Source organism: Dromaius novaehollandiae, chromosome 3, assembly GCF_036370855.1.
Source record: "Dromaius novaehollandiae isolate bDroNov1 chromosome 3, bDroNov1.hap1, whole genome shotgun sequence".
In the NCBI taxonomy this organism is placed as follows: Eukaryota; Metazoa; Chordata; class Aves; order Casuariiformes; family Dromaiidae; genus Dromaius; species Dromaius novaehollandiae.
The window spans coordinates 118990184-119016601 of NC_088100.1; the positions used below are offsets into that span (position 1 = coordinate 118990184).

The 26418-nt window shown below is 39.4% G+C and overlaps 1 protein-coding gene across 2 annotated transcripts in view; it reads left to right on the forward strand.

The window, feature by feature from the left end:
• The first annotated feature begins 2561 nt into the window (after positions 1-2561).
• The window catches only part of TMEM63A (transmembrane protein 63A), a 34321-nt gene continuing 10464 nt past the window's right edge, over positions 2562-26418 (forward strand). Inside the window, exons 1-18 of one of the 2 annotated variants that reach the window (XM_026094641.2) lie at positions 2562-2750; positions 3611-3740; positions 4650-4846; positions 7157-7236; positions 8781-8844; positions 10299-10336; positions 11537-11679; positions 14790-14841; positions 15958-16066; positions 16455-16525; positions 16978-17058; positions 17496-17619; positions 17986-18119; positions 20931-21068; positions 22803-22956; positions 23718-23824; positions 25419-25505; positions 26150-26212. In XM_026094641.2, the coding sequence (XP_025950426.1) occupies positions 4661-4846; positions 7157-7236; positions 8781-8844; positions 10299-10336; positions 11537-11679; positions 14790-14841; positions 15958-16066; positions 16455-16525; positions 16978-17058; positions 17496-17619; positions 17986-18119; positions 20931-21068; positions 22803-22956; positions 23718-23824; positions 25419-25505; positions 26150-26212 (1631 nt within the window). In that variant the 5' untranslated portion in view covers positions 2562-2750; positions 3611-3740; positions 4650-4660. Of the gene's footprint in view, positions 2751-2960; positions 3079-3610; positions 3741-4649; positions 4847-7156; positions 7237-8780; positions 8845-10298; positions 10337-11536; positions 11680-14789; positions 14842-15957; positions 16067-16454; positions 16526-16977; positions 17059-17495; positions 17620-17985; positions 18120-20930; positions 21069-22802; positions 22957-23717; positions 23825-25418; positions 25506-26149; positions 26213-26418 lie in introns of those variants that run through there. The other variant, XM_026094642.2, reaches the window with a different exon arrangement.

A 26418-nucleotide genomic window follows, 5' to 3' on the forward strand; every position in this document is an offset into this window, starting at 1 on the left:
AGACCTACTACAATGTGAACATTACGGAACATCATCTATTTTACACTACAGAATAAGATAGTCTAGCCACAGCAAGGCCTCCTTTATTCTGAAAAAAAAAAAACCAAAAACAAAAAAGACAAGAATCTGAAGTACCAAAACAACTTATGAAACCAGTGAGAAAACCAACCAGATAGACTCGGATTCTAGAAGCATAACAAGTACAGGCACACACTAAGGCCTCACCCACATGGGAGATCTACTCTGCTATAGCTACATGAATAAAATGTAATCACTACGGAAGTGTTTATATGTATTCTGCTTCTAATTCCTGTTTTGAAATAAACTGTCCACATGGAGAGTTATTCCAGGAGAGCCAAGATAGAATAATTACTCTACTATACTTTTGTCAAAAATTTTTCCCACCATCATGGCCCTAAATACAAGAGAGGGCATTTAAGCTAAAAGCAGGGATTTTAAGCTAAAATCATTAACACCGTTTGACGACAATTGAACTTTTTTATTCCAGCAGTGAATCTGAACCACACTGCTTTGAGCTAAGGACCTCTATGCCAATTTCTAACTAATGCAAATGTTTATGGCCAATTTAAATCCCAAACTATCTACAATGCAGCCACTAGATAAATTAAGTATGATGAAACGTCCCTTAGTTACTGCAGATGACTGGGACTTCTTCCCTTTTTGCAGAACAGAGCGAAGATGAGGAAATGCACAGAACAGCTGAACACAGCCCGCTACACGCTGAGGACACATTCCTCAAAGACAAGGATTCAAAGAGAAAGGAGAAATTTTTCCTGTAAGGATTAATAAAATGGCAAGGAGTGGGACAGAGGGCATGTATGCACGGACTTAAGAAATGCACACAGTGGGAACACCCAGGGACAGTACCTACAGTGTTGAAGACAGACAGGAGCAGGATCATCAGGATTGTCAAGTGGAGGAGATGCTGGCTTTTTGGCAGCTGGGACACTAATTTCTTCTAAATATAAAAATCAACAAATGACTGAGTACTGCCCTGAAATTTTGATGATTAGATCTCTTTATAACAAGAGATTTAATCTTGCCCTGATACCTTTGGTTGTTCCTGGAGTGGATTGCTGCTCTGAAACATCACAGCAACTTCACCTGTGAGACTGGATGCTGGACGCAAATCTTTTAGGGCAAGCATCCTTCCTGCCTGCCTCTGAACAGTTACATTTTCATCATCATCATCTTCTTCCTCAGATGCCTAGGGCCTATCAAGAACAATCAGGTAAATCAAACATGAAGGACAGAAAAACAGGATGATGATGATGGTTAGCAGGGCAGGGTATCAAATGACCATTGATGGCACACCAAAATAAAGCGTAGAAAAATAGCAGATAGCAGAGCCTTGCCGCACTGCCTTTCTGGCCTGCTGGCTAGCAGCAATTCACCTCCATAAAATAAGGGACATCCTTGTGGATGACTGGGAATCGATTTCAGCCCAGTCCTACCACAGATACATTAAGTTAAACTCTCTGGATCTCATTTCTTCCAATCTACAAAATTTGAATGCTATTTCTCTCTTTATAGGTGTGTGGAGACAAGAGGTTTTGACTATTTCATGGAGTGTTTATATTACTACTACTACTTAATTTATTTCAGAGTTATCTGTCTTCGTGTACGGCCTGCTCCACACGGGGCCTGCATGCTTGCTCACTTCAGCAGACCGGGAATTGTGAAATCTTGCGGCCTTCTTGGAATCTCACCTTTCTCCTTTTTTGCTACAAAAAGCTCTTTTTGGATCCGGTTACTTACAAGGTTCGTTGCTAATGTGACTCATAGAGGCATAAAATGTGTTCCTCCAGACTAGAGAACTGCAGTTTACACTATCCTAACATGATAATTTAGAAATCTTCAAGTAGTTAGAAAGCCCTTCATTCTTCAGGAGAGATTTTGTCTTTGGGATTCAGCATAAAATTTTCATAGATAAACTATGAACATGTAAGACCACTGGCATAATCCACTACCGATGTGATTTCAATAGAGCTACACAAATGGAAAACTTGGCTCAAGATGTTGTAAAGGCCATTCTGGCATTCACCAGCCTCCAACTCAAAAGCTTTGCTGACCCAGCCCTGTGGGGAAAACACAGCTCCTAACACAGCTCACAGCTACTCCCGCAATAAAATAAAGTCTGGCTGCTGCTTTCAGCTGACTGCATTCCCTGATTGCCACGTAATATTTGTGGCGCCATTAAAAAAAAAAACAGTGAAATAAAAATAATGGGAACCTACCCCCCAATTATTTTAATATAGTGTCTCTTCCCTGAGGAAAGCATTTCAGCCTGGAAAACAAAGATCAAACGGCTACGGACAGCAATATCCCCATTTACAAATAATTTAAAAAGGGCTTCCTCGGCATGGAGGTGGCAGCGCGCAAACTACGGGCTCCTAAGGGCTGGAGGACGGGGAGCAACGGCCGCCCCGCGCGCGCGACCAGCCGTTGGGCGCGCGGGGCGGCCGTTGCTGGGGGCGCCGGGTGGCCGCTGGGCGCGCGAGGCAGCCGCTGCTGGGCGCGCGGGGCAGCCGTTGGGCGCGCGGGGCGGCGCGGGCACGGCCCGGCCACGCATGCGCGGCTCCCGGGACTTGTTGCTGGGGCGCGTAACTTCGGGGCTGGGAAGTTGCGCTGCGCTGCGCTGCGCTGCGCTGCCCTGCGCCCGCCGCAAAGCCCGTGCGGGGACGGGACGGGACGGACGGGGCGTGCCGGGAGGGGCCGCGCCGGTGCGGGTAAGGCGGCGGCAGGAGGGGCTCGGAGCCTCGCAGGCGGGGGAGGGGAGGGCGCCGCCAGGGGCTGCCCCACCCGCTCGGCTGCTCCGTGTGGGGCCGGGCAGGGACTGCGTGAGGCGGCCTCGGCCTGGCCGGGCCCTGCCAGGGCAGGTCCGGCGGCCGGGAGGGCGGGCGCAGGCGGGCCCGGGGCGCCGCGGCCGCCGTTTCCTCCGAGCGTCTTCCCGTCTCCGCAGTGGGACCTCGGGCTCTCCTGGGGAGGCGGCGCAGGCCGAGGGGGCTTGGCCCGGCCGCGGGAGGCGAGCTCGCAGGGAAGGGGCTCTGTCCTCGCGTGAGTTGCGAGTCCCGGGGCCGCCGATGGGGTGCTTGGGGGAGCTGGCCGTGCCAGCCCCCGTCTCGCAGCCCTCTGCGGCCGGGGCGCTGTCAGACTGTCGCGGCAGGAGTAGCGGAGGTGGCCCCTCGTTTCTGGTGCCCGGGTCCCCCGGAGAGGTGGCAAAGTGCCGCTTGCAGTCTCCTTTCGGCTGCGGCAGCGCTTCTGCACCTGTGGGAGGTGTTGCCATGTTTTGTATCTTCCTAGCAACTTGCTTGTTTAAAAATAATAGCTTTCAAAATTGGAAAATTGGTCTCCGATGGGATCCGTTGTGTTACTTAAAATTTCACATGCGGTCTCCTTAGTTGTCATGATGCAGGTTTCCAGAGTACATTCAAAAATAACCTTAACTTTCTTCTGTCATCACTGAACTTGAATCGTTAGGAAGCGAGGACTCATGGCAAAAATTACGGAGAAGTGTTCTTCCTGATGTTTTTTTTTTTTGCTATTTAATATGTCATCTTTTAATTATTCATATTCTTGTCTCTTTCAGTATCCAGAGTACTGCTGTCAGCAGAGGCATGTGGTGGCCTCTCACAAGGGCATGATATTCCAAAGGTAGTGTCCCTGGACTTGTGATGAGGCCCTGCAGTCTTTGCTCTCAAGGGACAGAGTTTTCTGGGGTATGCTTTCTTTACCAATTTATCAGTCAGAAGTGTGTTCTCTATGAAACACAGTTTTGTCCCAAGTAGTTGACAACCAGCAAGTTTAAAGGATCCAGGAAAAAAAATAAAGTGGAAAGCCCCCAAAATGAGCAGTTTCCTGCACTGATAAAAAGACCTGTGTGTCACTACCTAAATCTTGTGCGATCTTGTTTGTCACTAAATTATCTGAGCAGATCAGCTGACTGAAATAAGGTAGACAGCTCATCTCTTGGAAAACTAGAAATATTTTTTGCTTTTTTTGTGTTAATGTTATGCTGTAATTACTGTGCAGCTCTTTCAGTTAAAGTCTATTAAAAAAGGAAAATTACACAATATTGAAAGGACAGAGGACAGACTATTTGTGTCAAAATTCTTTTCTGTGGTTTTAGTAGCAAATATGTTATTAATATCAAGAGCTTGAAGTTTGTTTTCAGAGTTCACAAACTAGTATGTTCGCACATGCTCAAGAACTAGGGGCATTATCTTCAAAATGCTGTCATTTGTTGGAATATCTAATGACCCATGTTATTCCTAGAATCAAAATCCAGACTGAAGTAAGTAGTTTAATGTTATAAGTTGGAAGATAGGGAAGTTTATATGTGGGTATTCTGTAGCCTTCCTCAGCTGCTCTTAGAGGAGGACATGTCTAGTTAGATGTTTGGAATTTGCGCTTGGACATTATAAGTAACTGAGCCTGTCAGTTATTGCAGGATATTTCCCAAATAAAGGGGAATGATTGTCAAATATGGCTTATCATAGGAGGTGGTTTCCTTTTTGAATCTTTCTGCATTGTTTGCTACTTGCTGTGTTTGTACATCTCATGTACACCAGGTGGCTGCTCATGTGGCTGTTTCACTTTTTTTTTCCTGTCTTTTTTCCTCTTTTAAGGGAAAGACAAGATGAGCCCTTTCTTTTTTCTGGATGTTGGACGTTCTCGTCTAGTCTACTTCTGGAATAGAAGTATACCTTTCAACTCAACGAATGAGACGTACTGCTACAGCACTGCCCAGGGCAGCACGGTGCTCCAAGGAGTGACTTTTGGTGGAATCCCGACTGTCCTGCTGCTTGATGTAACCTGTTTTTTTGTAAGCACAGTTTCTGTTTCTTGTATTGAAAATTCTTCTGGTCTTCTCAAAGGTTAGATTGCCCAGAGTTCTCTGGTTATCAGGTAGGGATTAGTGTTTCCCAGAATATTCAGGATATAAATGTGCTAAGGCCATCCTGGGAATTTCAGACCACTTTTCAAGTATTATAAGGTTCACATATACATGGAATGACAGTGTCACTGTATGTTGGACACATGGATATGGAGAGACTGTAGGGTCTATATGCGAAGTCAGTGGTGGAGTTAGTAATGGTTGCTCAGATTTCTGTGTTTTGTCTAAACTGCAAGAACATTTTTTTCCTTACCGAATTAAAGCACTGGATACTTTTGCAGGAAGGGGAAGCTATTGCTGAATTGCTTATCAAGAGGCAAAACGTTGTGCTTGTTTTGCAAAAGGAAGTAAAAGATGGAAAAATCTGTCATTTCATGTGTTTCAAATTGGATTTCATGAAGCTGTAGAGGAGATAATGCAGTGATCAGCTGAATCCTGACAAAAGGAGGAATAAAATTAAGTGTTAGTCCAGAGGCTCCAAGAGGGACCTGACACTGCAATGAAATTTATGGTTATTTCCATGAATATGGTCTAGATGGTTTTAAACCACCAGAAAAAGAGCTATTAAACCTGCAAATTGGCCTGGTAGATGAGGTTTCTGGTAATAAAACAAGACCAAAGGAATCATGTAATTGCTGAGTTCTAGAAAGCCACTGCGAGGGAACTTTAAAATTACCTGTATGAGGTCAGAGCTGGTGGTTCAGTAGAAACCTAGAGGATGAATAAAATGTTCCAAAAAATTATGTAGTAGTATTCTTTGTTGTTGACTTGAAGTATGTAGTATGCTACCTTAAATGCATTTTGTGGAGATGCAGAGTATTTACAGTTCTAAGAGAGTGACTGCGAAGCATTTAATAAGGTATAATATGTTTTTTGGGGGGGAGGGGGGAATGGTTAAAGCCATGATTTAATTTTAAGACACAGAGTCCCTGCTTTTGAGAACCTTTCTGTAGAGTCCTCCTCTCAAACAGCTTTAGGTGGTGAGTTAGCTGCCATATATTCTCTCTTTTTCAAGTACTGCTTACTCAGTTTATTTGGCAACTCCTATGTTTCTTTATTCATGACATAATGTTTATTGCAATCTCTTTAATAACTGTCAGTTGATGGGTTGCTGAATATTATTTCTAGGCTGATTTTGTAAGGAAGTAAGGTTTATATATATTGCATTGCCTGCCCATTTTGTCTGTCAGTTCCTCCTGATAACTGTAGAATGCTTGAGCCAATTTCAAGCAGTTTCAAAGTTGTCAGAGTCTACAGAACTTGATATGTTTGATATACACAAGTTGCATGAAATGTAATGGTCAGATAAAGGAGAAAGATCAAAACTAATGTTCCCTGTTTGCGGAAGGCTAAAAATGCATTATTCATTGTGAAAGACAGAAACTAGCTGGATAATCTTGACGTGTATTCTGGCTGGCCAGTCAGTATTTGCATAGCTCCAAATAAGTTACCGCTTAGCCCCTCCTACATCCCTGTACCTGTTTGGCTGGAAAGTGCTGCTAGTGATGTAAGGGCATTGTGTTACAGATGCGTAGAGAACAGGCCTTGTTAGTTCTGTTTTGTACAGAGCAACTTGCTTCTTAAAAAAACCAAACAAAAAACCCCCTCTTTTTCTTAGTCTCTTTCAAAAAGTGAAAATACAAGGGAGAGATCAAAAATTGTTTTCTGTTTTTATGAGTTATAATAATACATTACTTATGGCAGGAAGGATAACAGTAATTCTCATGTTTGAGAAGGAGGTGGAACTCCCTACAGCCAGTTACATCACTGGAAAAAAAATGCATTGCAAGTCTTTCATCATAGTTCTGGGTATTAAGTAATGAATAATAGTAAAGGTATATTTATGAAAGTTTGGGTTTCCTCTCAGCTACAGCTTGCTACTCTTCCTGTGTGTCGCAGACCTTCATAGTTTCAGTTAAGAAATATTTTTATATATATATATATATATATATATATATATATATATATATATATATATATATATATATATATATATATATATATATATATATATATATATATATCCCTCCTTTATAAATTAGGACAGGAAAACTGGTGTTCCGGTCCTTTGGTCCTGTACAGGTTTGTTTATGCCAAGGTGATCATTGGGTTAGTTAACAGGTGAAGTTGGTTTCAGAGTGAGAGCAACATCTTTTTGACAGTTCCTGTACACCTAACAATAGTCATTCTGAAGTGAAAAATAAATAGTCAAAAGATCTTTCTTTTTTTATTTTCTAGATTTTAATATTAATATTTTCCATTATAAGAAAGAATTTCTGGGACTACGGTCGTGTTGCTCTTGTGTCAGAAACTGAAAGGTAAGAAGATACGCAATCAAACTGGCTTGTTGAAACCAATTGGGAAATAAGTGCAGTAAATAGGACTTAAATGAAGTGAATTTTGTATGAATTAGATGTGACTGTAATCATATGCATATATTTGTTCAAAATGTCCTCCTCCTATTTTGTGGGAAATACATTTCCTGCTCCCAGACTTCCTCTTTGGAGTGTCAGTAATAAAGCTGTGTGTTTGCAGTGGTCATTATGAATTTAATTCTACAGTTGTGGATAAAGGAAGTGGAGGTAGGAAAAAAGGTAATAGGCTGTATGTCTGTTAACGTTTCACTTGCCTACACATTCATGTTTACAGTATGTTTCTGTGGCAGAAGGATATTAACAGCTGTGCTTATCTGGGCTTAAGACCAGTATCTTCCCAGAACTCCCTGTGCAGATTGTGTCATAATAATTTTTTTTGAATGGCTTAAAAATAATAAAAAAAATCTCTTGTTAAAGCTTTCCAAAATCCCTCACTGATTTTAGTAGTAGATCAACTGAGCTTTTGATTTTTAACATTATTTCTGCAAGATGACATTAAGATATTTAAAAGCTAGTAATCTGTTTACTTTTATGGAGCAGATGTTAACTTTAACACTGAGCATGTTGCTGGTATTAGTGGTGTAACATATATAATGTCTGCAACTAAGCAAAAGAAAGGGGTTCAAAGTGTGTACTTAGGTTGAAGCCATGTACAACTGTGACAAGTATCTGAGGCAGAAAAGTAGGCAATAGCTGAGACAGCTTTAATCCAGGTAGCTCAGGTAGCAAAAATGAAGATGCTTTTTTTTGAGTCTTCTATGTGGACTACAGAGACCTGCGTGGGGCATACAGATCCTTGAGCAGTCAGGCACATAGGAGCCTATGTTATTGTCCCCACTGGATTGTCACCTGAGCCAGCTAGATCAAAATTAGCTCAGATCTATACATACGCTCCATTTTTAGCATTTATTGTCCTGTAGCTGTGGGTGTATCACCATTGCAACATTTATTTTTAGCAACAAACTGAAAACATACTTTTCTCTTTTTACTGAGTGTTACAGAGTCTCTAATTGTTTTTAGCCTTGCTCTAGGACTGAATTTGGATTGGGGTGGGAGCCTGGAGTTAAGGGATTGAATTGTGCAGAGAAAACTTGAGTAATGGCTGTAAGATGAAGGAAGAGAGATGGAAGGAAAAGAGGTAATGTCTTGTAATGAGGAATATCTGACCAGGAATCTATGTTGTAGAACTTATCCTATGTTGCATCTTCTAATGTTAGTGCTGTTTAATATGCCAGTAAAGTTTCAGTTTTATTTCTAGTTTAGTTATATGCTCTTGTACTTCAGGAGCTCATGTCTCCCTTTTTGACACAAGATACATCACAAATTTTTATAATTAAGCATATGCTACAATGTGAAAATGACAGTGGAAATGTGGGTTTTTTAGTACTTTTTCTAGTTACTTCAGAATTGTTACAGCTGAAATAATTCTGTAGAATTCCAGCAGCTGTTACTAAAGATACTTAAAATCATCTTCTCCTGTATTTTAGTGAATCAAGGTATAGCCGGTTGTCGACATCTTCATCAGTACCTGAAGAGCTTGAATATGACAGTGTAGGTATTACAGGGTTTGGGTATGTTTTTTTTACGTAAAGCTTTTTAAATTATTTTTACATAAAGTATGTTGTAGAAGCTGCCATAATTTGCCATTCCACCTAGCCCAGCAAACCAGTCATTGCATATAGATGGTTTTTCAGTTTAAAATCAGTAGTGCAATTGTGTACTGTGTTTTAATCAAAATCATCATTTTATATAATCGCTCCTGGTTGCCTGACAAGCTAGTGCTTGTGGCAATATCTTGTCCTGCTGTTGTCTTTAAGTAACTTTTTTCAGTTAGTAGAAAGATTATATGATAATGTTGGGGGGGAAGAAGGGGAAGAATAATAAGTAATTTGTACTTAACTTTTTGAAATAAGAGTTATTTACATTATGTTCACATTGCAAATAATACCTGGTTGGTGTTTATAGTACATCTTCCTCATGAAGATGAGGAAACTGGACACAAGTGTAAGGCAAGTAATGGTGACAGGTAGTCTTGATATTAAGACTGGTTAGGAGTGGAAAATATATTTTTGGCCAGACTTCTGATTGGATCCATCCATGTTCTTTCTGAAGTCTTTGAATTCATGCGCTCTCTGTCATTTTGTGTTGCAGCTTCAGAATGAAACCATGAGAGAGTTGTCCAAGGGTGGCAGCCTATGTTTTAGTGTTTCATATATGCATGAATTTAACATCTAGCCTCGTAACTAAATAGTTGTGTGAGCATCAAAAGCATATTGGTGTTTGATCAGGATTGCTCTGATATTTGTGCAGTCTTCTTCATCTTTTAAGCCCTGAAGCAACTTTATCATTAAAACTGTGGAATAAAAATGCATCTCTTCAGTTAGATACTATTCACTTACAAGGCCTTTCATGAGAGGGTGTTTTTTTTTTTTTTTAAACCATACTGTAACATTCAGCAGAAAACACAGCCTGCTCTACAGTTTCATAGAATGATTTGTAAACCTAGATAAAAAGCCTTTCTGTTAACTTCATCACAGTGTTGTTTTTGATTGCATTTTAACTGACTGATTTGTATTAGACTCTCATGTAGCTTATCCTTGAAATTGGAGAGTCTTTGGAAATGGTTCTGTGGAAAAAATCATGTTTTCTGCTCTAAAACTATCTGTTAAGATCAGTTTTCCCTACAAAACTCGATCTTGACTTCTGCTTAGTGGAGATGAGATTTGGATACATTTTTTAGACATTTAAGAAGTCCAAGTAATAAACATGCATGTAATTAAAGAAATCGTAAATGCTGTCTAAAGATAGACTTACGAAATACCTTGCAAAAGGGGTTTAGCGTGTTAAGTATTTTTCCATAAGTTTCTAAATGATGATTTCAGAGCAACAAACTGCCAACTTGTTAGCTAAGAAAGTGGTTAATAGAAGCACTTCTCTTAATTGTACAATTTAGAGACTGATACTTCTTGTGCTTTAGCTCCTAACACTTGCTTCTTTATCTGTAGGGATTTTGTTCTTGGATGACAGCTGCCTTTCGGATGCAGTAAGTATATGAAACAGAAGTAGTAAGCTGTAGTTTGTTCTTTCCTTTTTTTTATTTTTTATTTTTTTATTAGAAAAAAAAAAAGCTTTGCACTCAAAGATGTTAATTTTTTTCCAGACTAGATAGAATTAAATGCAAACAGTTAAAAATGAAGGCACCCCTAGTATGTTGGCTGATAGTGGGGTGACCAAAGATATAAAAACAAGGTGAGTATATAACAGTACTTATTCAGGATACTATCACCTTTCTGTCAGCAACCCAGGAATTTATCGACCTAGGAATAGCGTGTGGATGAAAATGAATCTGTGGCATTTATATGGATTCTGAGCTAATAACTAGGCTCTAGGCTTATAGCCTTCAAAGAGTACCGTGTGGGTGCTCCTCTGTTTGAAGCCAGTAGCGCTCCAGGCAGGAACCAGGGTTTCTCTGCAAGGATTTCTGTGGAGAACTGGTGGCTTAGTTAGGGATGGAACTTGCTAACTAGGAAAAGTCCATCCCCATCCTTTTCCAAAAACTGAGCATTAGACATGTGATGTTGTTTCTTTAAAAATCATGATTTACTAAGTCAAGAGAGATAAAAATCAACTTCAAGCTGTGTACCTTGGAACAAAAAAAGAGGGATGAGGATTGAGCTTGTCTTTCTGCATTTCTTGCTATGTTCAGTTCCTTCCTTTTCCAAGGATTCATATTTTACTGCTCTGTGCTGCTGGCAATGGATAGATGATGGTAGTTCTTTCCAAAATCTATTAATACATTCTGTTATTTGGGGGTCATAAGAGTAAAGTGATTGTGTTATCATTTTCCTCATGGAGAGCCTTTATGGAGATGAGTGAGCACTGTCGCAGTCTGATCCTAAAGTTTGAGAGCCAGATTTAACATCTTGTGACTGTCTTAAAGCAGGAGGTCATGGCAGATGACTTTGTCTTCTAGGCTTATAAAAGGAACTTGTGTTTATGTTTGTTTCTCAGATAATTTGTTTCTATTTTAAATTCCCTCATGTTAGTTGTTGTGTGTTGATATCACACAAGAAAATGTATTTCTGGAAGTGAAAAATGGTCAATTTATTTACAAAAGAACATGAGTGTTGCACATTGATAGGGATTGGTGGAGAAGGCATTGGATAGACTGAGAAATTAATGTATTAAAAAAACCCAAATCCTCAAGTTGCACGGACTGACTGTGTGCTTTTCTATGATGCAGTGATGACGAGATTCATGACAGATGTGGTGAAGATGCCATACATTACCTTGCCTTCCAGCGTCACATCATTTGTTTGTTGATTGCTGTCAGCATTTTGTCTGTGTGTGTCATACTGCCTGTCAACCTGTCGGGTGATCTACTTGGTAAGAATATTTTACATTCTTAGAAGAATCGTCTATTCTATATCATTGCAAAAGTTTTGGGGATTTCTTTTGTTATGACAAACTTTGCAAGATCAATTTTTTAATTTATTTTTTATTTTTTTAATTTTTTTTTAGTCCAGTGTATGTAATTTTGCACGACCATTTGTTTGACAGTAGCAGGAAGGATTCTTTAAGTGTCTGGCAAAAGCCGTTATCAGAAACAAGATGGCAGACTACATATATGTAGTCATAGAAAACCAGATCTGGAAGGCTCAAAGCAGGATTAACTTTACCTACTCCCTCTTGGCCGATGTTTATCTAAGCATTCTTCTAAGGTTGTTATTGATTTGCGTAGGTCAGGTGTGGAAACTTTATCTTCACAGTTTAGAAATTTTTTCCTGATATCCAATCTGAATCTCTCTTGCTGTAACTTAAGCCCATTACTTTCTGACCTCTGTTCTCTCCTTTGCAATCACAGAATGGTTGAGTTTGGGAGGGACCTCTAGAGATCATCTAGTCCAGCCCCCCCTGCTCAAGCAGGGTCACCTTAAGCATCATTGCCCAGGATCATGTCCAGACAGCTTTTGAATATCTCCAAGGAAGGAGACTCCACAGCCTCTCTGGGCAACCTGTTCCAGAGCTCAGTCACCCTCACACTAAAGAAGTTTTTCCCTCATGTTCAGAGGGACCTTCCTGTGTTTCAGTGTGTGCCCGTTGCCTCTTGTCCTATTGCTAGGCATCACTGAGAAGAGCCTGGCCCCAGCCTCTTTACACCTTCCCTTCAGATGCTTATACACATCGATAAGATCCCTCCTCAGTCTTCTCTTCTCCAGGCTGAGCAGGCCCAGCTCTTAGCCTTTCCTCATATGAGAGATGCTCCAGTCCCCTAATCATCTTAGTAGCCCTTCACTGGACTCTCTCCAGTAGCTCCATGTCTCTCCTGCACTGCAGAGCCCAGCACTGGACACAGTATTCCAGATGCAGTCTCACCAGGGCTGAGGAGAGGGAGAGAATCACGTCCCTCAACCTGCTGGCAATGCTCTTCCTAATGCAACACCGGATATCACTGGCCTTCTTGGCCGTAAGGGCACGTTGCTGGCTCATGGTCAACTTGTTGCCCACCAGGGCTCCCAGGTCCTTCTTCGCAGAGCTGCTTTCCAGCAGGTCGGCCCCCAGCCTGTCCTGGTGCTGGGGGTTGTTCCTCCCTAGGTGCAGGACCCTGCACTTGCCTCTGCTGAACTTCCTGCGGTTCCCCTCTGCCCATGTCTCCAGCCTGTGGAGGTCCCTCTGGATGGCAGCGCAGCCCTCTGGGGTATCGGCCCCTGCTCCCAGTTTTGTACCATCAGCAAACTTGCTGAGGAGGCGCTCTGTCCCTTCACCCAGGTCCCTGATGAGGAAGCTGAACAAGACTGGACCCAGTACTGACCCCTGGGGGACACTGCTTTTTCTTTTTCATGAGAAGTTGGGTATAAACTGGATTTATCAGTCTTGTTAAGATCATGTTTACAGTTGTTCACAGTTGAACATCCTAGTGAAGAACAGTAGAAAAAAGCAATGGTTAATTTAGTTTTCCCAGGATCTCTCAACCAGAGTACTTGCCAGTATACTACTACGTTCTTATAACACAATTACATCTCATTTTGTATACTGACCTCTCTGATTTTTGTCCCTAGAAATCATTCTCTTCTGTTTTCCTTAATAATGTGACCTAGTTTTGTTTACTCCTACGTATGCTTAGAAGAACTTGTGACTTACCAATTTGCTTTCCCAGTGCATTTCTTAGCCTTCCTCTGTAGTGGGATAGTTTGGACCTGTGCCTTTAGAATTGTTTCTCTGGGGAACTTCCATCTCTGACTTTCCTCCTATGATATCTTTCATATCTATTCTCTGATTATATTACTATATCTGCCTTCTTTAAGAACACTGCTTTTTTTTTCTTTGCCTTTTTTTTTTTGTCCTTTTGTCATTTCACCTAATTTGCTTTCCATCTCTGTGTTCTCAGCCAGCATCCTTAGTTTTGTGGAATCAAATCTAACAGAACCTGTGCCCTAGTTGCTGTCTGCACCTTCTTCATAAAGTACAGAAAGAAATGCCAATGTCTTTGAAGAAGTTACTGAGCATAGTTTGCTCTTCTGGTGTAGTTACTTACATGCATGTTTATATCAAACATGATTTTGTAATACGCATCTATTTGTGTGTGCACTGTCCTTTGCTAGCTATGATTTGATATGTCACTTGGGCATGTTAATGGGCGCTTGGATTCCAGTAGCTATTCTTTTGCTGGCTCAAATGGCAGAGTATGCCTGTCCTCCTGAAACAGGAGGATATAACTTCTTACTTCCTGCATTAAATTTTGTGGTTCTAGGAGATACAGCTTAAAAGGAAAGTAGGAAGCTTTGGTGTCTCTCCCTGTCCAGCCTCCCCTGCCCCCAGCCATATGTTGCTTTTGCACCTTTGTGGTTCTTTCTGTTGTGCTGGCCCAGCTCGTAATGTGATTTAACAGCCTATGCTGGAAGATGGTTTAGCTTTCCAAATATACTATAGCTCTTTCACCTTCACAAACTAAATTTTCACTCACGTTCTGTTTTGTTTTGTTTTGTTTTTTTAACACTTGGCAATTTAGAGAGACAGCACTGTATAAACTTTTTCACTCTTGACCTTAGTGAGGTTACCAATACTGTTATGGCAATGTTGAATTCAAGTAGTTTAAGTAAACAACTGAGGTGATAGACCAGTGAAGATGGAATAAAAATGTGAAGGAAATAGGTTCCTAAACAATGTTGTTAATGGATATGAAGGAGGATTGGAAGGAGGAAGGTAATATGCTGCAGAGATCTAATATTCAGTTTTTTTAAAAATAATCTGTTGTTTTTCTTGATGGATTGAATGTGGTATAATATTGGGGTGGAGGGAGAGGTTTCCAACTTTAAAATGTAATACAGTATAGATCAGTGTTACTTTTGATTCTGAATCTTTTTAAAGGTGAACATGATCAGCTTTAACGAGAAGTATATCAACCTTTTAAAAAAATAAATAAAATCTGTCTTTCTCGTGGATCGCATATGAATTTTGCACCAGTTAATTATGCTGCTACTTTTTGTTGTTCTCAGATAAAGATCCCTATAGTTTTGGAAGAACAACTATAGTAAATTTACAAACTGGGTAAGTAAATCTTGAAGAGTATTTTCTGTATTTTTGTCTGATTCCTGCCGTAGTCTCTAAACACAAGAACTGATACTTGCAGCATGCCTCATGGGGTCGGAATTACTTACTCACGCTTCATCAACTGAAACTGGGATATGTTCTGCTTCAGGCTATGCAATTGCAGTGCTGATAAGAAATCTAGAAACTTGGCTTCTACTCTCTCTGCTCTTTTTCACACCACATGTTTCTCTTGGCTAATAACTGCTCATGTAGCAACGTTGTTTTCAAAATTTTCCATGTTATTTTGCTTTCTTAAGTATGGTTTATTTTAAAGCTGGCAGTTTTACTAGAATGTGTAGCTCAGATGATTTAAATTCGCTTGTGTCAGATTTATGTGCGTACGTGTCTCTCCCATCTGGGAGACTTAAAGTCTATAACATAGTCGAATAACAAAGTTGTACAATTATTCTGTTGTATTACTCATCTTAAAAAAAAATGCACCCAAACATACTCTGAAGTCCAGTTAGCGTTTTTGCCAATGCACTTTCTTTCTCTTAATCTTACAGTGATTCTTATGTACTTTTTTTTTAATCTGGAAAACAGATTCCTTTATTTTAGGTTAACTGTGCTTATTAATGCTCTTTACAAACTGTAAAACTGTTCACAGAACAGAATTTTTGTGAGCTTTGTGAAAGGAGCTACTGGAGAAGCAGACTTTACTCCCTCTATTCAGGCTGTGTTCAAATTGGGTGAACATTGTGTTCAAGGAGAGTTCAGTTATGTGCTCATCACAGAAACTAATAAGACCAATAAAAAGATGTTTGGTAAATAGCATGGAGTGTGCTATTGATCATATGAATGAGAAGTTGCATGCCAAATGCTGCCTAGAAGTTGTCCATGTCATAGAATAGCTGCAGTCTTTTGAAGATCTGTTACTTGTTTATGATAAAGTGTTATGGGTAACCCTAATGACTGTCCTAAGCATCTTCATGGACATAACCATCTGCCACTTACTATCTTTTTGTCCACTTGTGTTCAAAGTGATGTTCTTATCTGCTTAGCATTTTGATAGCTACTTGCATCAATTGGGTAACTAATTATTTCTATTTCTCATATTCATGTTTTGTCCCACAGTAACAATCTTCTTTGGCTGCACACGGTTTTTGCTCTTGTTTACCTGATTCTGACTGTTGTCTTCATGAGACATCACATGAAGTATGTCACGTACAAGGAGGAAGATATAGTAAGTTTTTGTATTTGGTGAAAAAACATTTAGCATGTTTCAAAGTGGATAATAATAAGCAAATGCTAAGATGCCTCTTTCTTGCTGGAATCCGACGTTAAGTATGAAGGAATTCACTGAAAGCAAAACTGCACTGAGTGAATTGTGAGAAAGGAGGTGGAGAGATGTAGGGTGAAATTTGTGAAATTTTGCTGTCCTACTGCCAGTGTAGAGGATAAATGTGTACTACCTTAAATTGGTGCAGTTCCCGTTAAAATCAGAATTTCCTTTCCTCCTCTCCCCCTGCCCCCCAACACAGCTGCTTGTGCTATGTTACTGCCTTCCTCATATTCTTGTTTTTCCGTTAGTGGTGTGGTTTCTCAGAATTGGAGTGTTTTTTCTCTTGCAGGTTAAGTGCACGTTATTTGTAACCGGTCTTCCCAAAAATGCAAAAGAAGAGGCCATACAAGGCCATTTCACGTAAGTTCCGTGCTTGAGTAGTATCTGTAGGAACAGGAGATTTAAAACTGTCCCAGCAGTCTTACTTGCTCAAAGCAGAAGTGTCTTTGGCTTTTGCATTGTTTAAAATCGATATTGTAGTATTGGACCTACAGAATAGACACCAGAATGAAAGTATCATTTTTCAATAAAGCCAGTTAGCTGATATTAAAGTTAGGGTCTAAGAAAGGGACTGTATATCCACACTTTTTATTCCTGGCACCACGTGGCCTTTATTTGTGAATAATGCTGCACATACCATGTTAAAATAGTTTTCAGCCAGTGTCTCTATGGAAGTGTCTCCACTTCTATGATACTTCATTCAGAAATGAAATATTTGACTGAGATGTGAGTCAGGCATCGGTGATGCTCTTGTGAAACATCTTCACTATAACTTCTGTTCTCATTGTTACCATTTATTGCTTCCTTTTCAGGGCTGCTTACCCAACTTGCAGCGTGCTAGAGGTCCAGCTATGTTATGATGTAGCCAGGCTTATTTATCTATTCAAAAAAAGGTACCTTTGTTCATAATCTAAATCTAACCTACATTTCTTGTAGGTAGGATACTCTGTATGTTACGTAAGATAAGCTTTGACTTACTTATTTTTATCAGGCAGTGCGAAGCAGAAAACCCAGCTCTTGAATTCATAACTCTGGGAATCTGTTTCTTTGGCCAGAGATACTAGTCATAGGTGGGAAAAAGATTGGGCTACACTAGAATAACTTTTTTTTTTTCCTGGAACCTGGCTACAAATCTAGGCTGTCTAATGCTATGACAGTCTTGAAAAGAAATTGCATTATGTAGCCAAAATAAGGTATGTGAGTATCTTTGGGGACTGATTTACGTTATTAGTTCTTGACAAAACTTTTTCTCTTGGGCATTATATTCTCCTTAAGCTTGTTGTTGATATATTCTCTTGAAAAGTGTTATAGATGTATTTTTTTTGTCCAGAAAACAGGCAGAAAAAAGCCTGACTTACTATAAACATCTGCATCAGAAGTATGGCAAGCGAGTCCAAATCAACCCTAAGCCATGTGGTCAGTTCTGCTGTTGTGAAATAAGAGGATGTGAAAGGGTAAGAGATTGTGCTTGTTTTTAGTTAGGGCTAGGTAGATCATTATAATAGTAGAGAAGGATAGGTTTTTGTGTGACATCTTTTTGAGCTTCAGCAAGTTTTCTATTCATTTATTGCAGGTAGCTCATCTCTCATGTTCTTGCACAGTACGGAAAAGGAATTGCCCAAAACTTTTGAAATGTGATCTTAATGCGAAAGCTGTAATACAAGGAAAAACTTCCTGTTTGTTTGTTTTCATATTGTGATGTGATTTGTAATATATGGAAGTAGCAGGAGGAAGAGGGACTGTGGTTTGTGTAGGCTGTATTTTAATTAAGGTACTAGCTATCTGTTACTTGGATGTAACAGTCATCAATTTCCCAACAGGAAGATGCTATAGATTATTATACCAAAGTTACGAATAAACTGACAGAAGAATACATAAAAGAGGAACAAGCTGTTCATAATAACCCACTGGGAATGGCTTTTGTAACACTTCAAGAGAAATCCATGGCGACATAGTAAGTTTTGTATGGTGTCTTGTTTGTTCTGTTAACTGTATTAGTACAGCTGATCTCTTGTTTGTGTCACTTGTTTGCTTATGTTGGTTCTTCTTCCTTTCTTCTTTTTCACCGTCCTGTGGATTTGGTCTATTCTGCTTACTGGTAAGCTTCCTCGGAAGTCTGCATTTAGTGTTTGTACTTTGGACAAGGAAATCAGTGCTGTTAGGGTCTGAATGGCCCTAGAGAGTTACTGGGTTAAGGAGACTCTCTCTTCTGTGCAGGATCCAATCCATCGATCTAAGTTAATAGAAAACCAGAGTAATTGGTTCATGAATCTGAGTTACTGATCTCTGCATTTTTCTAGTGTGTAAATGGCCTAATTGACAAATTTTTATGGTGAGTGCAAATTATAATGCTGGTTAGTAATGTGAAAGTAGGAGTCAACGACTGACCTAACTGCAGATGCTGAATTACTTTGTTTTCAAGGTAGTCTCTGGATGTTAAGCATTGGCAACTTGGCAGAGTAAAGGGGAAACTTTTATTGCCCACTTTTTGTGTCTTTGGGAAGTAAGTAGCAAGTTTAATAACTTATTCTGAAGGATTCGGTAAAATACATGCATATGTGTTCAGGCTTTTTATATCGTGTGTGTGTGTCTGTGCATTCATAAATCACTGTATTTATATAAATATATATAAATATTAAAAAAAGCAGCATGGTGAACAAGCAAGTTATTAGAAAAGTAAGATATGATAAAGAGTGTCAAAGCAAAATTTGCCTGGTAATGTTGGACTGTTGCAAAAGTTACACCATATATGCTAATTTTTGGTAATAGTTACTTCTTTGTAAGATGGTAGAGAGCATTAAGTGACTCAAACTGTTTTAGTATACTTTCTGCTTGCACGTTATTTATATGACCCTCAAAATTTGCCTCTCCAACTTCAGACACATTTACTCCATTTTATATACCTGTCTTACCTGTTATTACAGATACATAGGTAGGCCTAATATCAGAAGTTGCTCATCATCTTTTACTCAGATGTTTCTAGTGAAAATGTATATAGTTGTTCTCTGTCGGCAGTTTGTGGGCATCTCTTACTAACACAGAGAGGGTAAAGGGAAGCAGGATAATATTTCTGTTGTAAAAATAACACACTTCATAACTTGTTTGGTTTAAATGGCCAATATTGTCTTGACCTTCAAGTGATGTTAGAGAACCAGTCTTTAGCGTCAAGGAAGTCCGAAGCGTAGGGTTTCTTGCAGGAATTTGAGATGCTGGAGCATGTTTTGCATGCTGCTCTGTAATTGAGTAGTGATTATGGAGTGAAATCTGTCCCTTTTCTAATTTTGCTGTGTTATAAACTGTATTTAGATAATCTGGAGCATGAAATGACCTTTTAAGATGTGAAACTCAAAGAAGAAATAAGCAGTGAAGTTTCTTCTCTAGCTGTTAGATTCCCTTATACAATTTTGATGGAATGTTTTCTCTTTGGGTGTGTCTTCCAAGTTGCACTGCCTGCATCTTCTGAGTTATCAAGAAAACTGAGAAGATTCTGGTTTGTTTAGCTTGGAATTGATGGAGTGGGCTCTGTCCTCTGGAAAAATACGTTAGATTATGCTTGAAGCTGAGGCTAACATCAATCAGAAAGTTACCTCGTGCCATTAGCAGTTTCTGCTCCACAGAGCCCTGAAATAGAATGGGAGAAGCAGGAAGCTGGGACTGAGATTCATGGAGTCATATGGCTGTAGAAGCTTGGTTAATGATGGTGCTTTGTGGTATGGTTGGAAGCCCTAAAACTTGCTTCAAATGTATGTTTAAAAAAGAAATGATCAAAGTGTAATTAACTCTGTTAAATTCTTGCTGCTGCAAGATGCTGACAGTTTGACATCACTACTTGAATTCTGGTAAGGGGAAAATTCTTTTTTTTTTTTTTTTTTTTTTGCCTTTTTTTTTTTTTTTTGCTTGGTTTTAGTGTGTATAGTCCTCTGTTTTGTTTTAGGTTAGGAACACCCCTGAGGAATAAGCATGTTCAGGAGTTTGAGTCCAACCATTCAAGATTATACTATACTGTTTCCATGCTAGTGTAGCAGAGCTCATATGGAGTGGGATTTTTTTTAACTGTAACACACACACAGTTGTACTACTCCTGAATATATGCCTAACACTTCTGCTCTTGAGAAATCTTTGAAAGCATTTGTTCTGGCCATGTTTAAATTTGGTTTAAGTACATTTACTGTCAATCACCTAATGATATTAGAAGAGAAAATTAAGAGAAAATTAAATATTGAGTTTATTTTGGGAGTGGGAGAAAGAAGGTAATATTCTAATTGTGGGGATGCTAGCATGATAAAAGTCTGTTGAGAATTGGTTCTCAAAGCTAAATTGGCTAGTTCCGATATTGGTGTGATGAAATGAGAGTGCGGACTAATCCTTTAGTCTGTTGGTTTGAAAACAGCTGTGATTCCATAAAGAGGTGTTGTGGGGTTGGGGATTTTTTTTAGTTTTCCTCCCATGGAGGGCTCTCAGACTTTGATTTCTTTAATACAAGTTGTTGCTGCTGTTCATGTTGATGGAAGCATTGAGCAGTTCAAACCACGATTACTTTTTGTTTGCAAGCTTTGTCAAATCTCAGAGTCATGTGGTAATAACTGTTTATATGATGGCCATTACTTGCATGATGTGATGTTATGTTGTTGTCTAAATACTATGTTAATTTCTGGTTATTAAAAGCAAAAAGAGGTTACCGCTATTGCTGATCTCCCTCCTGACATATGCAGCATTTTTCAGGTGAAAGACTTGGAAAAATCCTCTTCCTTTTTCCCCCTTACAGTATCCTTAAGGACTTCAATGCTTGCAAATGTCAGAGTATTAAGTGTAAAGGAGAACCCCAGCCATCCTCCTACAGTAGGGAGCTCTGTATATCAAACTGGAGGGTTACATATGCTCCATATCCTGAGAATATCTGTTGGTAAGTTTCCTGTCTTCCTTCCACTTATTTATGGTAATGTAGGTTTAGAATGGGGGCAGGAGAGGGCTCAGTGCATTCTCTCTAACCCGATGTCTTCATATGGTGCTTGGATTTGGGAGATCTGCATCTTTATTTCCGTTACTGGTGCTCTTCAGTGATCTTGAGGAGGTCTCTCAGAGGCTCGGTTTTGCTATCCCAAAGTTCTGGTATCTGCAGTTCCTGTTAATTTCGAAAAAGCCATCTTCTTAATATCTGTGCCTCAGCATTTCCTTTCTGATGTTAATGCGTATCTACTGTTGAGGTCTGAGGTTAGCAACTTGGTGTTAGGGCTGAGTATTCTAAAAGTATTTGAGTTGCCACGTGATGAGTGTAGCTTGAGTCACTCTTTTACTAAGTCTATTACAAACTATGGTCTGTCTTCTAAAATTCTGTTACTGAACGAGTAAATTTCCCAGACTTTACCCACCACTTATAGGAGATTGTCTGAAAATAGGTAAATGCTTCTTTCAGTCAAGCTGTTTCTGTGCTGCCTCTGTCATGTTTATAGGCTAAAAACTGCTGAATTTGCTTTGCAAATAACTTAAGGGTGGATCAGTATGATCCACGTCTATATGACAATTTTTGATGACAGTTCTGTTGCCCAACACAAAACTGCAAGTGAGACAGAAACACAAGATTACTGTATTTCATTTGTATCTAACATACTTTAAAGAAGAGTAACTTTCCTTCTTTTGTAATGCCTTTAAAAGAAAAGTTTTTTTAATGTGACTCTGGTATCTATTTTTAATAATTGAGAAATTTTCCCTAGAACTGCAGTTCTGCAGTTGTGAATAAAGTACAGAATCTTAATCACAAAGCAAACAACCACGTTTCATAGCTGTGCTTTTCCAGCTGTGGTGTTTTGAGGAATGAATCGAGAATCTCTTGCAAGCTGCTATTTATGCAGGATCAGTTTAATCTGCCTTTTTCATGAAAGGGTTCTCACATGTGTGCTTTCTTTCCTCCTCCCTCCTCCTTCAAGCCCTGTCTTAGGGACACAGAAAGTTATCCATGAGACTCAATGGGCTGAAGCATTTACAAGGCATTTCTAAACATCCTTGAAGATTTTTCTCCTTGAAGAAGAGGAGGAAAAAGGGGTTTGTTACTTACTTAGGCTCATGAAGAGAATCATTGTTAAGGGGGGTAATGCTGAGCCTCTCTATCCCTGTTTTGTCAGTTCTAAATGGTTGGCTTTGGCTGAGGTTCAGATCATTCCAACCCTTTTGGGGACTACTTCAGATAATGTTTAAGTTCCATGGTTGCTAGATTAAGATGGGAGGAGGGGATGTGTGGGGTTTTTTTGGTTTGGTTTATTTTTTTAACAGTTTCTTGACAGATTCCACCTCTGATAGGTAGTCTCCCTACAAAAATTCTCCATATACAGTAGTTTCAATCTTTTCTCATTCTAATTTCTTGTTTAGTACTTCTGTGTTACTAAATAGTGAAAGTGTTGGACATAGTGTTTTAAAGTGTTATGAAAGGCAATTTATGTTATCCTTCAAGAAAGGTGGCACTGTTTTCTTTATTTCTAATAGCAACTGGAGGGTTTTTTTTAGTGCTTTGTTATATAACTTAAAAAAAAAGAAATGAAAGCCAAATTTAGAAAAAGCAGTGCCACCTGTCACTTGACAGAAAATATACTTTTTTCACTGGCAAGATGTTTATTGCTTGTTTTTATCTCTTTTTGTTTGGCAGGAATAATCTTTCAGTGCGTGGGCTGAAATGGTGGTTTCGATGGTTTTGCATTAATCTGCTTCTTTTTATTGTGCTGTTTTTTCTTACTACTCCTTCCATAATCATCTCAACCATGGACAAGTTCAATGTCACTAAACCTATTCGTTACCTTAATGTGAGTATCACTGTATGTTTGTATGTAGCTATTTATCAGCACCAAAATATTTATAAACTGATGAGTATATAGTATGAAAACAAAATAATAATCATAAACTAAATTCAGCTGAAATTCTCAGGAGTGTTTTACATAGCCTACAGATTAAAAAAACTGTATGTCATGTCCACAATCAGGTCTTTGTTCCTCCGTTGTTTCTTAACACCAGACTGAAGTAAGTTGATCTGGAACTTTCTATCATTATAAATGTTATATCTATTTATAGTGAAAGTTATATTCCAATTTTACATAATTTTAAATATTGTAATTTAATACCTTTGCCAAAAGTGGAATCTTGAGTCCAAATTGCATTCAGATTTTACCAAGAGAAAGGAGGAATTCATTTTAAGTGCTGAAGTGAAATACCATGGTTTTGTTTTGCTTATTGGATTCAAAACCGGGATGGCAGGATCCAGTTCAACTGTAGCTAAAGTCTCTTGCAAACTGTATATCTTAGATTTTTTCTGCAAGCTGGTGGAAACTACGTAAAAAAAAAAAAAAGCACTTGAGAGACTTCACTCTCATGGAATTTAATTCCCAATCCTACTCCTGTCTTTTCTCTGGCACACCAGACAGCCCCCTTTTTAAATCTGCACCTGAATATAATTTCCACAGTCCAATCTGCTATGGTTTACAAAAAGCAAATTCTTACAGCCCCTCTTCTTCCATCACAGCCACATTAAATATTTTTAACACTTATCTTTTACGTTTTTTTCCACTAGAATCCCATTGTCAGTCAGTTTTTCCCAACGCTCTTGCTCTGGTCCTTCTCAGCTTTGCTACCAACGATTGTGTATTACTCAACTCTGCTGGAGTCCCACTGGACAAAGTAAGCAAGAATTTCCTCTCCTTTGGTCTTACCTCATCAGCTGAATTACTATAATAAACGGAGACAGTGTTAAACTGTCATGGAGCTCTTAAGTCTACAGACCGTTCATAGCAGAGAATGACTTGTTTTCATCTTGTTCTAGTGTTATAACCAATATTCTAGAGTTTAAGTCACTTGTAATCGGTACAGCAAGTGTAATCTAACCATGTGATTTGCTTCTGTTTTTTCTCCCCTTTGCATTTAAAATTTAATCAGAAACAAAAATGTATAAGCAGACCCTGTAACAAGAACCAGCATGCAAGACCCCACATTCCCAGGGGAGTACTGTTCTTCAGAGCCACTTAGTGGCTCAACATCACAGAATTCCAGTGTCCTGCTTCAACAAAAAGTGCACCAGCTGATGGTGTGTTACTTACAAAAAGGGTGTCTTATCTTTTTGTTGTTTTGTATGGAAAAGTGGTCTGTATGTAACTCTTGGTGCACAATTCGGTGCTGTTGCATATTACAATCTGGAAAGACCAACATAACTAAGGCCCAGCAGATCTGTTTACATAAGACTTTCAGGTATGACCAGAGCAGTCTAGAGACATCAAGCACAGTGACATGCTGCTAACCGGGAGAACTCTTGGCAGAGCCTCGTTTGGCGTACCGGATTTCATCATCAACTTCTTACCTACAGCCAGATAAAAGTATAATACAGTTCATTTCACTCAGTCTTTTCCATAATGCCTGCAGCTGTTGTTTCTTTATTTTTTTAATCTTAGTGTAAATCTTTTTTACTGTGCCATTCCCTTATAAGCCATCATGTCCAAAGCTGATGTTTTTCAGTGACTGTTTTATCAGCTGCATTAGGTACATGAGCTTTGAGCCCTTTTGTATTGGTTGAAACAGTTTTCTAGAGTCTCTAGCTATCGCAGATCTGATCTCATATACTATTTCTAGCCTTGATATAGTTCTGCTAACTGGTAAGTCCTACAGTGCCCAAGGGCTGCGTGATCCTATAATAAAAATTCTGTGATTTTAATGCCGTGTCAGATACCGATCGCTGCACTTCTGTGGCAATGATGTGTCAGTACACAGGTGCTCCTGCTACTGTAGTAGGGGCATAGCACTAGCAGTGTTATGTTGTTTCCAAAGACGTGGCACTTGCACTAATAGTCAAGTAGCTTGGCTGCGGGTCTAGTTTCTTGGCACTGGTGCCCTCATAAGAACTGCCTGTTCCCTTCTGGCCTAACATTTGAAGAGCTATTTGTTTACTAATAACTGGGAGATGCAAGTATCATTGGAGCAGAGACCAGCTGTGATTTGTTCCCACATCTCCTTGCCAGTGGTGCAGGAAGGACAACAGTATTGCTAATCCAGAGCCAGTATTAATGTTCAGAAATGTTTTCTGTGTCTGAGAAGAGGCTGAGGGCCTGCTTGGTCAAAATTAATAAATGCCTCAGAGGAGTTTATTTTGTGAGCATCACATAACAAGGTGATATGGTAGGGAAGCCAGAAGTCTCATAGGTGCTGACATTCTGTTGGCAAAATCCTTCAGGTGTGGAAGTCCTTCACATGCATTTCTCACATGGTAACTTCTTTATGTCGGTAGATCTGGAGAAAACAGAATTATGATGCATAAAGTGTACATCTTTTTGATCTTCATGGTGTTGATTCTGCCCTCCCTTGGTCTGACCAGGTAAAGAATCATAGTTTAATATATTAATGTTTGAATATTTTTATAATACGAGACAATTTTCTTTAGTTTCTAGTTACTAGTTGGTGTATAGTTGATCTACCGCCACCCCCATCCAGTGTGTGCTCTTACTGTCATTACACATTGGATTTCAAAGTTACGGTTTCTCTGAGGGCCTTACAGCCTTTAAAGAGTTAAGTCCAGCATTTCTTGTAGCAAAGGAATCTAAGATACTGGAAGATTAGTGGCAAAATGGTTGAAAGCTGCCCATGCTCACTGTCATGGCTGAGAATCCAGCTTTCTGACTGTCTTATGCTTTAGTTATAGCTGTCCTTTTCGTTCTCTGTCTTCTTAGCACCTGTAGAACAGCTGTTGTACTGTTTCACTGCTCAGTGTGTCTCCTTTCTATATGCTGTCTATTAAAAATGAAATGTTAAAACTTTAGTATGAAGCAGATGTTTCTATTTTGTTTCCATATCACTTTCCTACTTCTGAGTATCGGTAACCATGATAGGGCTAAAGATACAGACTATTTGATTAAACTCTCTATATCCACCGTTCTAATCTGAACTACTGCAAGAGAAACAATTTTATTTTTACACGGTACTAAGCTGTTGTTGACTGAATTACATTCATCATTCTTTCAGCCTTGATTTTTTTTTCCGTTGGCTGTTTGACAGAGAATCATCTGAATCTACAGTCAGGCTGGAGTAAGTATGAGCAACTCTGTTACAGGATTGTTCAGGATGTTTTTTTGCTTTTGACTAATTTTGGTTAATGTTTATCAAAATCTGCTTGGGGATGATACCCTGTGGGATGACATGGAGTTTTTGAATAAGGGGAGAAGAATGCAGATGCTTTTGCTCTGAAGTTCCTTACTTTTTTCTGCTAAATACTGTATGCAAACATTCAATAA